The following is a 15986-nucleotide window of genomic DNA, read 5'->3' as shown; positions in this document are numbered from 1 at the left end:
TTCTTTTAAAATTATTCTGACTAAAGTAATCTGGTACTTTAGTTAGTATTTTGATTAAAGTAATATATGTGGGGGCGCCTGCGTGGCTCAGTTGGTTGGGCGGCTGCCTTCGGCTCGGGTCATGGTCCTGGAGTCCCGGGATCGAGTCCCGCATCAGGCTCCCTGCTCAGCGGGGAGTGTGCTTCTCCCTCTGACCCTCCCCCCCTCATGCTCTCTGTCATTCTCTCTCTCGAATAAATAAATAAAATCTTAAAAAAAATAAAGTAATATATGTGCATGGCTAAAAAAAATGCTAAAGGCTTATGGATGATAAATCCCCTTCTCACGTCTTCTGTCCTCATTTGTTAATGTAGTTAAGTCACAATTTTTGGTTAAATTAATTACTGATGTTTATATTATGCCTTTTCTTTTTCTATCTTGATGGATTTTATACCTTACGAATAGTATTCCCTGCAGAACCAGCAGAGCTTTCTACTTTTTTTTTTAAAGATTTTATTTGTCAGAGAGAGAGAGAGCACAAACAGGGGGAGCGGCAGGCACAGGAAGAAGCAGGCTCCCCGCTGAGCAAGGGGACTTGCCTGATGCAGGACTCAGCCCCAGGACCCTGGGATCATGACCTGAGCCAAAGGCAGACGCTTAACGACGGAGCCACCCAGGTGCTCCCCAGCAGAGCTTTCTAAAGCAGCAGCTAACATTTACTATTTACTATAGACCAGGCACTGTTTTCGTGTATTAATTCATGTGACTCTGTGTGTGAGATTAGGTATTGTAGATATTCCCATTTTACCAATGAAGAAATCAGGGCACAGAAAGGATGAGTAACTTGCCCAGGGTCATATGGCTAGGCATTCCAGCTCTAGAAGCTAAGCCTTTAGCCATTATGAATACTTGCTTCTTGAAAAATCCTACCAACTAAGGAAATGAAGATCCTAGGCAAGAATTTGAAGTTGTATCGGGATTTTAAGGCTCAAATTTAGTTAGCCAGGGAGATAAGGATGTTCAATGGGAGGAACCCAAGAGGAACATGTGTATGCCGTAAGGTTAGTAGAGTTGTTTTCTTTTCAGTGGCTTATGTTTGTAAATACTTCTTGGAATGCCTTTCCCAAACTCTCATATTTTCCTGAGCATATCTTAATTGTCTACCAGAGAATCTTCATGCAAATTCTGGATAAAGAGGCAATCCAAAGCGTTCAGTTAAGGTGCCCAGATGTTGGACATTTTTAATATGAGGATATAAGCACAGAATTTTGAAATTGGAACAGTCCTGGAAAACAAGCAATTTATTATCACATACATGTCATTGATCAAAAGAAGACTGGATAAGAAGGTATGAAAGTAGGTGCAAATTTCACCATTTTAGCAAACAACTGTAAGATCCCTTCTTACTAGAAAGAGTAGCATATAATGCATTCTGCATTTCTTCCTTCCCCATCTAATGTATACATTTGTGAAAACTGTTAACTTTTTTTTTTTTTTAATAATTCTGGCATTATAAACTCACTCCAGCACTTACCTCCATCTAATGGGCTCATTTTAAAGTCAGTTGCATTGCTTATAAAGGGAACCTGAAGGCAAAGCTTGGGACAGTGGGGATGGGGCAGTGAGTTGTTGATGATGGAAGAATTGACAGGATCCAGAGAATGGGGTGAGTCCATACTGCCTAAAACATGTGCAGCCAACTGATCCCTTCCTAGCTGTAAAAACTGTAATATTGTGTACACACACACACACACACACACACACACACACACACACACACACAATACATACTATACATCAAAATGAAGCCCAGGGGCGCCTGGGTGGCTCAGTCCTTAAGCGTCTGCCTTCGGCTCAGGTCACGATCCCAGGGTCCTGGGATCGAGCCCCGCATCGGGCTCCCTGCTCAGCAGGAAGCCTGCTTCTCCCTCTCCCACTCCCCCTGCTTGTGTTCCCTCTCTCGCTGTGTCTCTCTCTGTCAAATAAATAAATAAAATCTTTTAAAAAAGAAAAAAATGAAGCCCAGAGATTTGGTGGGAAACTGTGTATCTTCATGCTGGAGCCACCACAAAAACAATCCTGCCCCTCTTCTGGTGCAAGCTGGGGAATAAAATGCTAAAAATATCACCAGCTCATTGCTTTTACCCCAGATCTATTTTGACTAGCACAGCTTGCGACTGTTTACATAGAGAGAAGGGGGGAGCAGGTTCGGAACGGGGTGTCAGCCTTCTGTTCCTGACGTGCATTTTAATAGGCCACCTGACAAGATCAACAGGAAGAAAAGAAAAATTGCAAACAGGTGTGAGGGAGCCAGAGGAAGATGGTCCTGCCCCTCCCTCCTTCTTAATCAAGTTGGCACATTGCTCTGATGCGGGATTCTCTTCTACCGATGGCTGTGCTAATGGCCTCCAGGGTGGGGCTTGACGAAGGGGGCCCAGAGTCCCACTTTGATTCCCCTGTGCCTTAAACAAAAGGAAAACGGGATTTTTGTCTGGCTGGTTCACTGTCAGAACCTGAAATGCTCCATTCGTCTGCGCTGAGGCTTGCTGGCGAGTGCAGCTCCTGACAGCGACATCGCCATGGAAATGTGTGACACATTTGTTGATGAGTTGTCTGTTTCCAGATGGACACCTTCATTCCCAACACCAGCCTTTGAGAAATGGAACAGACCTTTTTTTTTTTTTTTTAAGTATTTGCTTTGTGCAAATTGTGGCTTCTCTAAGGGTCTTCCTGGCTTTTTGTTTTGTTTTGTTTTATACCACAACAGATTTTAGGCAGTGTGTTGTGTAAGTAATAATGATAGGTCTGGCTTTGTAGTCCTGGCTGTTTGTTTTTTCTTTCTTTGTATTCCGCATCGGCCAGCCAGCCATGGTTGTTAATGACACACTAAAACCTATCCTCTTTTTGAATTGGTGATGATTCTGCCTTGATTTTTTTTTAAAAAAGGCTGTATTTGGGATAATGCTGCTTTGAAAGTCATGTAGCCAATGGGTTTCCCATTTCATTGAAGAAAAATATTAGGAAAATATTAATAGGTTGTCTACTACTTTCAATTCACTTGTGTTCCCTGGAGGGTAAAAAAGCAAATGAAGACTGAATATTGCTAGACCGCTCAGAGAGTGCGGACAGTGGGCTATGGTGGGTGGGTAGAGAGGAAGGGGCGAGGCAAGGGGGGATCTTCTCTAGGGCAGACCCTTTGCTGTGCAGTGGGCAAAGTACCATCTCAGAAGGTTCTGCTTAAGTCCTAAAATGCTGTGCTTTCCTTCTTATCATCTGAGGGGTAGGATCCTACAGATGGTCATAGAAATCCACCGAAATTATGTTTAAAAAAATGTGTGTGTGTGTATTATTTATATTTAAATAGAGACCAGAAGTACTTAAGATCACAGTTTAGTCCAGTGAAATGTTAGTTTATCCAAGTGAACCATGGTTTGTAAATATTAACGTCCCAAACTGAAGTTAGGGAGGCTCATAACTTTTATTTTTTTCACCTTTTTTTTTTTATCTCTTTGTAATTATATTGGAGGCATAATTTGTCAATGTCTTTTTCTTGGAAATTAACAAGTGCTTTTTTAACTTCTGAATAAGTAATCCTTAATTAAATGTGTCTATTTTATTCATTTACTTTCATTTTTTTTCCTCTTAATACAAATTGGAATGTGAAATTCTTTTGTGTTGTGACTGTGGATCGGAGTCCGCTGATTATCTTGTTAATACATTTAGGACTCCGTATTCCTGAAGGGCTCATTACTGTAACCTCACACCAGTCTTTCTAATTTCTTTAGAAAGAAGCAGAATCAATAACTACCTTGAATTGTCAGGTGGAAAAAATAATTGGCTTAGCCATGAACATGGAATCTTTATTCAGATACATGCAAATGTACTACTTTCATAAGGGTGATCATTTTGAGAAACATTTGAACAGTATAATTACTTGGGAAAATGTTACTTTAGCAAACATCTTTGGGGGTAGTGTGTTAAAGGTTATTACATTACAACTTCCCAAACTGAAATGCAAACTCTCTTAGCAATAAACATCTGTCTTTCAGGTAGACCATCATAGGCATTATTCCATGCCATATGCTAGGCAATCGTCAGTTTGTTGATTGGTGAAATTTTCCACTTGCACAATTTCTGTAATTTTTCCAGCAAATTAAAGATGACTCGAAGTCACACCTATTTGGACCTTAGGGTTCCCAAGTCATTTCCTGTTGACAGGAATCTGATGGAAGCGTCACCGTCATTACCAAACTGCTGCCGTGGAGAAGAGCTTTATTCCAGAGTTTGTCCTGTGATGTGTACTGAGATTGAGATTTATTGTATCGTCTCTCTCTGGCTGTTGGGAAGTCTAGATCCCATTACTAGAGGCCCACTGCCTCTCCAGTCTTGAGTAGTATACCTATTAGCTCCCTTAGATACTGTGGCTCTTCATGCACGTGACTGTACAGAGAGATTAAAGTGTGTGTGTGTGTGTATGTGCGTGTGTGTGCAGCGTATGAAGTAATTGAAGACTGTTCCACATTTCATATGGGGCTCACAAATAGGAAAATTTCAGCTCCCTATTGTTTACATCTATTTGTTGATCTATTAAACTCTTTAGTCTTAAGCAATACTTTGTTTCTGCAAAAGAGGGAAATTAAGGTGTGAATGTACTGCTGAAAGTTGCTGCCACAGGCATTTCGAACTAATGTTCTCATGGAGAAAAAGTTTCCTTAGACCATTATGTGATATGCCCTGGTATGTGTAGGTTCTAGATAGTCTTTAGAGGTGGAATACCCTCTGTTTCCTCTGCCACCATCTGCTCTTGGTGAAAGGACCAGGCAATGCCACGTTCGTTAGCTGCCTTCATGGTGCTGAGTTCTTCCCAAAGGGCAGAAGAGAGCACCTCCTAGAAAAAGGCTGGCTAAGCGTATTCCAGATTGTTTCAAATGAACCCCATATAAACGCTGCAGGGAAAAGGCTCTGACAGATTACGCTACTGGGGGCTTTTTTCAGTGACACTTTTCTACCACTGTGAAAAAGTTATAAAATGTCTTTTCTTTTTTTGGTGCTCAGACGAGTATAGGATCAAACCGGTGGAAGAAGTCAAGTACATGAAAAATGGGGCAGAAGAGGAGCAGAAAATAGCAGCCAGGAACCAAGAAAACTTGGTAAGATTGCATTTCTCGTATAAGAATGAATTTTGGTGACACCATTGTAATAAAATCTGCACTGCATGTTTCAACTGTTAACTTACACATTGGCACAAGATTTCTTGAAAATGCTGTTGCTATTTATAGCTTGCCTGGAAGCCGCACGATCACTCCTGTATCCTGTTTGTTCCTGAATAAGCCCTTCTTTAATCTTGATAGAGAACGCTCCCAGCGGGGGCGGGGCGGGGGGGGGATATGGCAAAATTATTAGCGTCTTAAAATGGTTAAATGTAAAGCAAAAGGCATGAAGTTGGATTGAGATTTATGGGGGGAGGACCAATATATTTTTTTCTTTTTTGTTACACCTCTTTCGCTCTTACGCAGTCAGAATGAACGGCTGAGCTTCATTATTCTGGACACAGTGTTGTGGATAAAGTTGCCTTTGAGAGGACATGTCTCTATCAAAATAGTCAGCAGTTCACATTCACAGTGTTAAGGGTATTGGGGCTTTTGAGTGAATGTGAGAACGGCTGTGATCTGAAACAGAAAATTAGGAGCCTCTTTCTTTCATGTGAATTGGTATATACTACACCTTAACGTTCCATCTCTGTGAAAACATTTCGTTAATGCCGTATTCGCTGACTTCTTAAAAGATGTGACAAAAGGTTAAGAATGTGCATTTATTCCATGTGTTAGAGCAACATTGTTTTTGTATTTTATTTTGGGATTAATTATTTGCTGTGCTTTTCATGTTTGAGTGGATGTATTTTTAAGAAGCTTGAAACGTCATAAAGTGTTTTCCCTTGACTTAAACTCCTTTTTCCATTATGTGCTTTGTTTTTGTTTTTGTGATTTCTGCTACAGCAGAGGGAGTTGGCCAGCGCCCATGAGTATTTCACGCCGTCATTTTCTGTGACACATTAATGGACATCATGGGCTAATTCTTTTCTCCTCTGTTCTTCTCTAAACATCTGATCTACACCTTGAAATACTGAAGTTACCAACAACTGGCTATTTTAGATCATTATAAAAGAGTGGAAATACTCTGCAATAAAATTTTGCTTCATAAATGGGATTTGGATTTTAAGGTATTGCTTGAGTCACAGAGATTCATCATACGTATGGCCTATTTTAACATTAGCTCTTAGATCTAGAAAACAGTAGCTATGACTAATAGTGGGAGTTACTATGATCTGACTTTTTACATGAATTTTTTCTGACTTTGAATAGATAAATAGATGACCCAAGGAGTTGAAGCAGCAATTGGTATTTTTCTACTTCATTTTACTGAAAATCAGACTTTGTCCTTCTGCTTGATATAATTTCAGCTTGAGTTATAAATCTCACCTTTAATATTTCTGTTGGAGGCTGAAGAGTCTGGCAGTGGTGTTCCTTGGATCTAACGCTAGAGTCCGTCTCTACTTAGCATGCTTGTATCTCTGAAATCGGAAGGGAAGCAACGACATATATCTTACAGCATGTAACATTTTCCTCAGTGTGCCCTTTCATCATATTTAAAGCTGATACCACTTTTTCCTTCTCTCCAATTTCACAGTCTCTCAAATCCTTGGTGCTAATATATTCTTTTCCAACACTTGGTCAGAATGGGCACTAGTGCTTTTCTGTGCAGACTGAATGAAAATTCAAAAGAGAGAAATTTCTGGGTTTTTTGTTCTGTTTTGTTTTGTTTTTTTACTTGTAGACTATCTGTGACAACCCTCATACCCCCTTTCTGCCAACCAATCAGAATCCACACCACCAACAGGAGTTTTTAAGTGTGTAATGACTTTCATGGAGAAGGGGGAGTAAGTGGTTATCTTTGATTCTGAGATTTCTAGGCAGCTTCCCAAAATTAAATGATGTTTCAGCTGTCTGCTAGTATATTATGTTTGTCATCTGTTCCGTCCTTTGGGATGCATAATCGAGTGTGGACCATGCATGTTGTTTGAGAAAACTAATAGGTCTCCTAAATTTGAAGCTTACATTGAGGTAGATGAAATAGATGTAACAATTCTATTTTTCCATCCATTAATAGAATCTAAAAGACAAGAAGTTCTTGTTTTTAGTATTTTTAGAAGCTTTTTTTTTTCTTTTTACTCTGTTAAAATTAAGGGGCTCAGCAAACTCAATCCAGATAGTGTGGCATGCTGGTGACGACCATGGGTTTTGGAGGCAGAAACTGCCTGGGTTCAGATCTCAGCTCTGCCACTTGCTCAGTGTGGGGTCAAGTTACTTCACTTCTCTGCACCTCCTGCCCATCAAGTGGGGAAAAGGCAGGGCCTCAGGGTGCCACGGTGAGGACAGCTTGAGATGAGCATTGTAGGGCTTGGAGTACAAAGCCTGGCACATGATAAGCCCCTAGTATGAGTTAGGCATTATCATATAAAATAAATGGAAAAGAATGTTAGGGTCAGTGTTTCTTTCCTTTTTCTTTTATGTTAATTGGTGAGAGGTTTCTAAATGAATACTTTAGGTTAATGCCAGTATGACATGTATTTTGAAAAATCTTGCTCAGGAACTATGAAGTTATTTAAACAAGTATGTTTTGATCACCTGTTATGGACAAGGCCCTTATTTGTATCAAGAGACATGGCAATACTTAAAGTCACTGTCCTCAGAGAGCTTACAGCAAAGTTTAGAGAACAGTTCCGTTCCAACAAATATTTTATTGATTGCCTCTAGGTACCAGCCTCTGTACTAGACTCTGCAGAAAAACACAAAACAAGGAAACCACTGACTCTTACCTTAAGGTGCTCTATGGTAGTTAACAAGGTGAATACCAAAGGACTATAAATAAAACAGGATTAAATACATAAAGCAATGCATAAATCAATCAGGCAAGCAAGATTGACTCCAAGAAGGCAATACAAAGTGCTGCTGATATCAAAGGAGGCAGAGATCTTGTCTGTTGGGGTGTCTGGACCTACTTCATGAAAGAGCTGTTGTTTGCAATGGGCCTCGGAGGATAGGATGAGGAAGGTTGGCTCAGGCAGAAGTGACAGAGATGGAAAATGCAAGGTATATTTAATGAAAAGCATGTAGTCCTGTTTGGGGAGTAGGAGGGAAGAGAAGGTGTTAGTAGGACAGCAGGGGGAAATTACAACCAAAATGTAGATGGGGTATTATATAGAGCCGTCATGTCCAGCCGAGAGGTCTGAAATGAATCCCATGGATCACAGGGAACCTTTGAAGGTTTCAAGCAAGGCACTGACAGAATGAGATTACGGATGAGGAAAGTTCATAAACTTTCCTCAGTGGGTGTCGTATGGATTGGTGTGGGGAGCCTGGGTTGGAGATCATTTATCATAGCTTTTGCAAGAGACAGTGAGCCTGAAGCAAGATGGTGGCCGAGAGAACAGAAAAGATTTGGACAAAGTTGCAGTAGAAGCAACAAGATTTGATAGCTTGTTATAGATGTCTAAAGAAGGCAGAGGCATCAGAAGATCATGGTAATTCCCATGGCCACTGGGGGAAGAGCACTGGTGGATGTGAGAATAAATAGTGACATCAAACAAAATGGGAAAATCACTTAGGAAGATAGGGTTTGATGAAAACACAAGAGGTTTATTCCTTCCCTCCTTTTCGTTCACTTGTTATTCATTCTGGCCCACCCTTAAAAACATCACAGTGTAGTCCACAAGAGAGAAAGTGAAGCTGCTGATCACACCGAAATGTAGTGAGTGCGGTTACAGAAAGCCTGTATTGCCAGGGTCCTTAGACGCTGTGCTTTGGAGGACTCAGAGGTGCATCAGATGTAAATCTCACCTGCGAGAGCTCACTTTCCGGTAGCAGATAGAAGGCATGAGACTTGAATGACCATAAGAATCCAAGGTACACTGTGAACGTAGAGTTTGGTTTTGAGTAAGCACAGCTGTAGGAACTTGCAGAACATCCATGTGGAGAAATCTAGCAAAGGACAAAAGTGAGGGTGTGGAGCTCAGGAGCATTGCCTGGGACATATTAGGTGTTCAGTATATTTTTGTTTGCTGGAGTGGATGGATGCATGAGTGAATAAGAGTAGTTGGACCTCTAAGTCACAGTAGTTGGCACCTCGTAGTTAGTTGCTCAGTGGTATTTAGATCTCCAGTTGCTCGAGCCCTTTGGCTGTGGTTTCTGTGGGTGGAGGAGATGTGCTGGTTTTCTGAGGGTGATGATGAATCCTTTATAGGTCAATCATTTATGTGTTCTCAGTGCAAAGATGTGCATTTGTCCCAATTTTCATCATTGTTAGACATCTATATATTCCACTTTACTTCTCTCAGACTTTAATTCCTGCTTCAGGAAGGTGATGTGAAATTGTTGCATTGGCTTTGATTATATATAGGTATGTATCAATCTAGATCCTAGCTTCGTTGTTTCTAGCTTTGTAATTTTGGTCAAACGTCTAAAACTTCTGAACTTTGACTTCCTCATGTGGAGCCCAGTAATAACAAAATGATTGAAGTATTAGAAGAAACATAGAAAAATATGTTTAAAATCTTAGCAAAGGGAGGTTTTCTTAAATAAGACATAGAAGGCAAAAGCTTAGAAGACAGAAAAGTAGTTTATTCCATTAGATTAAAATTAAATACTTTTATGAAACGGAACAACCACAAAAAGGTAGTTCATAGATAGGCAACAGCCTGGGAGAAAATATTTATGACCTCTAAAAGGCAAAAGGTTAATTAATAAGAGATTGATAAAGAATGCTTATAAATAATTAAGAAAAAGATAATCCACGAGAAGAGCAGGTACATGAAATGAACAGAAACAGATGGTTCACCGTAGAGGATATTGGGCAATAAGCATATGAAAAGATGTTCCACATCACTGATACAATGGATACTCTCTTATCCAATTCGCTGCCTAAGAAGACTCATAAATCCCTCTCTGGAAGATGCTGACTGCAGCCTACAGCGTGCTCACCCAGATGGCTCGTGGTCTTCTCTCCAGAACACCTCTGTGCTTGTGCTGCCTCAGTTAAATGTGTTTTCCAAGAGCCCGTGTGGTGGTTCCCAAACCTGTTTATACTGGTTGAATGTCATTGTAATTATGTAATTTATTAAGTAATATGTAAGCCACTGAAACACAAGTGTGGAAACAGAGCTATTTCATTGAAAATTAAATTAAATGCTTTAGAAAGTCTTGATGAAGGCACATGACTAAAAAGCTTGCTGTTAAATTCAGTTAAATTAATTTCTGCACTCAGATTATTTCACGTCTTTATATTCTCACTTCAGTTAAGAAACCAAACCAGGGGGATCTTAGATGTGCTTTATAAGGGTGCGGTTAGTGCAGGAGGAACACGTGGTGCCTCCGCGTGTGGTTCCTTACTTAAGACAGAAGCCTTGTTCCTACGTCAAAAGATGAGAAGGACATGAACATCTATATATTTTAAAATAAAATCATATACTTAATGTATATTTACATCTTTATGTTGCCCTGCTTTAACTCACTTTACCATTTAATTACCAGTCTGGATGGCATTGCCTAATATAACTTTTATTTTAATCAGGGAAATGCAATTTAAACCTGATTCCTTAGACTGGCAAAAATTTGAAGCTTGGTAATACCAGATTTTGGCATGGTTGTAGGAAAATATGTATTCACATACTGATGGTGGACATCTTGGAGGACAACATAGCAGTATCTATTAAAATTGAAACATGCACACCCATGACCCAGCACTTCCACATCTTGGTATCCACCGAGAGCAGCTGCCGGTGTGCATGAGGAAGCTTGCACAAGACTGTTCACTTCAGCGTTGTGTCTGTTGAAAAACTGGAAATAACCTTCATTCTTGTCAGTAGGAGAATGGTACAGCTGTAATATACTAGACAGCAATTAGGAAAGAATGAGGTAGAGCTTTATGAACTGTCACGGGGAAATCTGCAAATTGTATAGTATGTTCCCATTTAAGGTTTTTTTAATAAAACAAAATAGCAACACACTACAATTTCTATGAATACTCATAGATGTATAGGGATTTATAGAAAAACCTGGATGGCTATGTCCCAAACCATTAACAGTGGGTACCTGAGTAATGGGGGATGTACTCATGCTGAAGCTCAATTTCCTCCTCTGCAAAATGAGGATAATAATTGAACCCACTTTAGCGGGAAATTGTGAAAATTAAATAAGCTATGCTTGTAAACTCAGCATGGTTTCTGGCATAGCAAATGCCATTGTTGGCTAGTGTCTGCAATGGAGTTGGATTATGTAGGAAGGATGAGAAAGAATTGTATGTGGTGGTAAAAGGAGATTTTTTTTTTTACCGTTAAACTTATGGTTTTCACTTTTTAAAGAAAATATGAGTATATTATCTGTGTGATTTGAAGTTAATTTTTTAAAAGGGGAATGGTAGTAGCAAAACTCAGATTGTGACTCCTTGGGAATCTGTAATGTAAGTGGGATTATGTCATTTTCTCATTATCTTAAATATCCTCAGTTTTTTGTCATTCTCTGATATTGATTAACAAAAGGCAGTAGAAGAAAGCTCAGGGGTCATCCAACTTCATTTATGTAGGTTAACTGCATATAAATAATTTAATAGGTAAATTACTCCAGAGTTGGCAGCATTCAGTCCCTTCCTTCTCCAAAGTAAATATCTTGACTAATGAAAGGCATTCCAGTTTGAGTTTTAAAGTGCTTCCTCTTACTATGTGCTAAAACATTGTCTTGTTTTCCTTAGCATCTGTCCTTCTTAAGCTGTCCTCCCTTAGGAGTTAATAAATTCTTTGATTATGGAGGGGTTTTTTTTTTGATATACATTTCCTAGATTTACATATATTACAATGGCTTTTGATTCACTATTTCCAGATATCTTTGTATGCATGAGAAGATTCTTCTGTAGCCAGTGACCTATCTCATGGTTGCACCCACCATGCTTTTGACTTCATCCTTATCCATAGAAGTTGAGAATTGATTTGAAACATGCTTGTCTAAGTCATCACTTCCTGAGTACAATCAAATGATGCTATAAAAAGAATGTTCTAATATATTTGAGCAGGAAAGGAGAGTGGAATCAAACTTTAGGTGTGGCTACATCCTCCTTCTACTTGCTGAGTTTGTGAGAGTTTCCATATGTGTCTCGAGTGCATTAGATTTCCAATAAATGTCAGAGCATCCAGTTCCAGAATTGAAAACCTGGAGATTAGGAGACCTCTTTGATTAGAGGAAATGCTCCAGAAACTGCTGAGAGCTCTCTTTGGAGCAGTGGTTTCCAGCTGGTAACAATTGGCAAGTCGCCCTGCCCCACAGCTCAAGCAGTTCCCTGTAGGCGGCTAGTGTTCTCCAAAGCACTGTATTGACGGACAGTCTGAAACCGGGGATGAGTCTGTGATTCCATTCGTAACCATAGGGTCAATAGGAAGGCTGAGTGCTCAAGACCACAGTCACCATATCACTCTAAATATTAGAGCATACCTGTAAGAAATAAACTTATGTGAATGAACATTGTAAACTTTGAATCACTAATGTTTATTATACTAAGCGGTAGACCTTCCAATAAAGGCATTCTCCTAGGTGGGACCCCCTCTAAGAGTCTGTTTAAACTCTTCTTTTTAACAAATACAACCATGTTTACTTCTATGACTCTACAGAGCAGCTAATATAATAGCAAAAGACCACGACTTTAAATTGTCCCAATTTCCCAAGTTACTTAAACACTCTTAGCACTCTTGAGAATAAGGTAAAATAAACCGACAAGAATAAAGCTGATATTCCAGACAAAGGATCAAGCTCTGTGGAGCACCTCTCCTCTCTCGCCTCCCTCCTTCCAGGTACAGGTTGGATTGGAGCTCAGGCTAGGGCTGGAATTGGGTGGGTTGTTTGGGGACATCTGGACTTGAGGTAGAGAATTTTTGGTTTATGGAAATTCGATAGGACTGAGGGTTCCCAAACCAAAGTGAAGATGGAGAGTGGTTTGAGGGTATCTGACTTTAGACCAGAGAAGCCTCTTCCTAGAGCAGCTTTGGAAACAGTCACATTAGCACAAGACCCCTCCCCAAAGTTCACCTGCTTCCAACTCAAGGACCCCCATTCTCATTCCCTCTTCTCTCATGCGTATGATGTTGACATCAGCCTCTGGTTCTTCCACATACCTGGGAGATCGCCTGAACCTTTTAGCTTCTTAAGGGAATAACAAGCTCTTATGAGTGGAGGGTTTGGGTAGTATCATTCCCTTTTTCTCTGTTTGTCATGGAGTAGAAGGAATTGGAGGAAAGAGTGCTAGCTCTTCATCTTTCTTGGAAGACGTCCTTTCTCCAGCCAGCCTTTTTGTGCTACCTGAGCCAGGCACATTCAGGGTCTTACAGATTCTTCTAGCACTGTGATTTGTTTTAGAGCAGAACAGAAGTAGAGTTTAATTCTCTAAGGATAAGGGATTTGTCGAATCAGCCTTCTAAGTTTCAAGTGTTGTACCGAAGCACAGTTCCTGATTGAGGAACAGAACATTATAAGAATAAAAGAATGCCCACAGAAGTGCTCTGTAAACATAAGCCCAATGCAAATGATAGCGATTGTTTTTGTTACTAGTTCAAAGGACACCTGGATGCTTTCCTGAGATTGGTTGTTATGCCATGGTAGAAACACAAGTAAGGGGCGCCTGGGTGGCTCAGTCGTTAAGCGTCTGCCTTCAGCTCAGGTCATGATCCCAGGGTCCTAGGATCGAGCCCCGCATCGGGCTCCCTCCTCGGGGGGAAGCGTGCTTCTCCCTCTCCCACTCCCCCCTGCTTGTGTTCCTGCTCTCGCTATCTCTGTTTCTGTCAAATGAATAAATAAAACCTTTAAAAAAAAAAAAAAAAAGAAACACAAGTAAGGTACAGCGTGTATCCTCATAGCACCCCTCATTCTCCCACAAAGAAGGGACAGCAAAGTGTATACTCAGTAGATACAGAAATCAGTAAATCAAAGGTGGGTTTTAAAGCAACTACTGTGAAAAGCCAGGCATAGCAAACCATGACTGAAATCCCATTTCAAATGGCTTTTTCTCTTTCCCATATTAATACACCGAACTGACCACATGCAGATGAACAGAGTTAGGGTCCTGGTACAAATATTTCTTGAATAAATCCCTATTTCAATGGACTCAATTCTCACTGGCAGCTAGTCATCATCCAGGGCACTGAAAGAATATGAGGATTGGTGAGGCACAGTTGTAACTCTCCGGAAACGCCAGGAGACAGATAGATATGCTATAAGTCTCTAATAGAGTCTTTGGGGGAGAACCAGAATGGAACGGGGGACCCTTACTGGGATATCTGAGAAGATTCACAGAGCTGGCATTCCCACAGAGCCTTGAGGGGAAAGCAAGTTTTCATTGGCAGATGAGGTTGGGCAAGGGATTTCAAGCAGCAGAACAGTGAGAGCCAAGCACGAAGATGTGGCACAAATAATGAGTGGGTGGGGAGGCGGATGGAGCACGCTGTAAAGTGTTTTGGTTAGTTGGTGTGTTTTAGCTGGGGTTTTTTTTTTGTTTATTTGTTTCATTTCGTTTCCGTTACCACATTAATTTCTGGTTTACAGAGAGCCACAGGCTTTAGCCAGTTTGCAGCATTTGTGACTACAGAGTAAATAGAACACACCTCTCCTCTAATTTAAAGATTGAGGGTGTTGATAATGACTTCCGTTTTCTCAGCATTGTTGCAAAATGTGATTGCTTTTAAATATGCTTTCCTTGGATGCAAGGTGCTGGCTAAAAGTTATTGAACATAGTTACTCTTGACCTTCTCTTGCCCGGGAAAGGTTGGCTTCTAATGTATGCTCTGAAACTTTCCCCATTTAACTTTGGAAAGTACAGCAAACACAAACAGTACCTTAGAGTTCAATTTTTGGCCTCATCTCCAAGAGCAGTACCCTGATATTTAAATAGAAAATGGAAAGGAGCCCTCTTCAAAGCTTGATTCTGTCCAATCCCCATGGTCATTCTAGATGCTGGATTTATTTATCTCACTGAAACATGGGCATTTTTTTACCCAAGTGGCCCAGTCTCAACAACGGAGTGAGAGGAAATGAGTGACAACTGAGAGAGTCGCCGAAGGCTCCGCCGCTGTTATCAGAGTTTCTAAAACAAAAACACAGTGGTGTGCCTTTTCTGCAGGTTGTTCATATTTCTCTCTTATATCCTACGCGATGCTAAAAATAAAACCAAAACATATAAGTTTCACTCATCAGTTGGCAAACTCAATGAGGTAACTTCACTCGAAATTAATAATTTATGCCCTGGAGGTGAGAGTATCAAAAGCCACGGTACTATTTCCAAGTCTGGGCTTTGATAAGTGTCTCTCTCTTCTTGTGGACTTTATTTGTGAGCAAGTAATACCCAGGATTAACAGAGATACAGGATTTGCCAACCTCATTTGTTTTTAAAAAGTTCCTGGTAATTCTAACCATGGATTCTATACCTGTCATTCAGAAAAGGTGGGAATAAATAACCAGGCATAAAAAATTCATACATCATCTTTGGAGGGCGGAGGATGTATTGTTTTAGCTTGTCAACATTAAAATAGATATATGAAGATGCCATTGTAACTGCCTGCTTTGTGTGCGTAGTAAGTCTAATTTAATTTATTTCCGCAGTGCTCCGTATGATAAGAGATACCAAATTTCCTCCTTCTTTGAAAATTAAAACAATTGACAGTGACAGCAATACTTTCCGAAATGTAATGAGCTGACTCCTTTTTTTTTTTTTTTTTTTGTTCCTGTCAGCGTGTGATGGTATACTACAGGTTTTCATTTACTGACAGACTTCTTCTCATAACTAGATCACTTCAAGGCTTGCTTAATTGGAGAAAAACCTTTTTTTTTTTTTTAACACTTTATGGATTTGTACTGTTGAGGGCATTTAGACCAGAAACAAGATAGGAATCTGTTGATTGGAACTGGAAAATTAATTAA

The 15986-nt window shown here is 40.1% G+C and overlaps 1 protein-coding gene across 3 annotated transcripts in view; it reads left to right on the top strand.

The window, feature by feature from the left end:
• CUNH1orf21 (chromosome unknown C1orf21 homolog) overlaps positions 1-15986 on the top strand; it is a 219401-nt gene that overhangs the window by 114057 nt on the left and 89358 nt on the right. For all 3 annotated transcript variants that reach the window (XM_073900115.1, XM_073900113.1, XM_073900114.1), the window contains exon 3: positions 5035-5129. In XM_073900115.1, coding sequence (XP_073756216.1) covers positions 5035-5129 — 95 coding nt within the window. The remainder of the gene's footprint in view (positions 1-5034; positions 5130-15986) is intronic.

This window comes from Callorhinus ursinus, unplaced genomic scaffold (assembly GCF_003265705.2).
Source record: "Callorhinus ursinus isolate GAN/ISIS: 27379988/994484 unplaced genomic scaffold, GSC_fseal_2.0 scaffold13, whole genome shotgun sequence".
Taxonomy (NCBI): Eukaryota; Metazoa; Chordata; class Mammalia; order Carnivora; family Otariidae; genus Callorhinus; species Callorhinus ursinus.
This window is presented reverse-complemented; position numbering and strand designations above follow the sequence as displayed.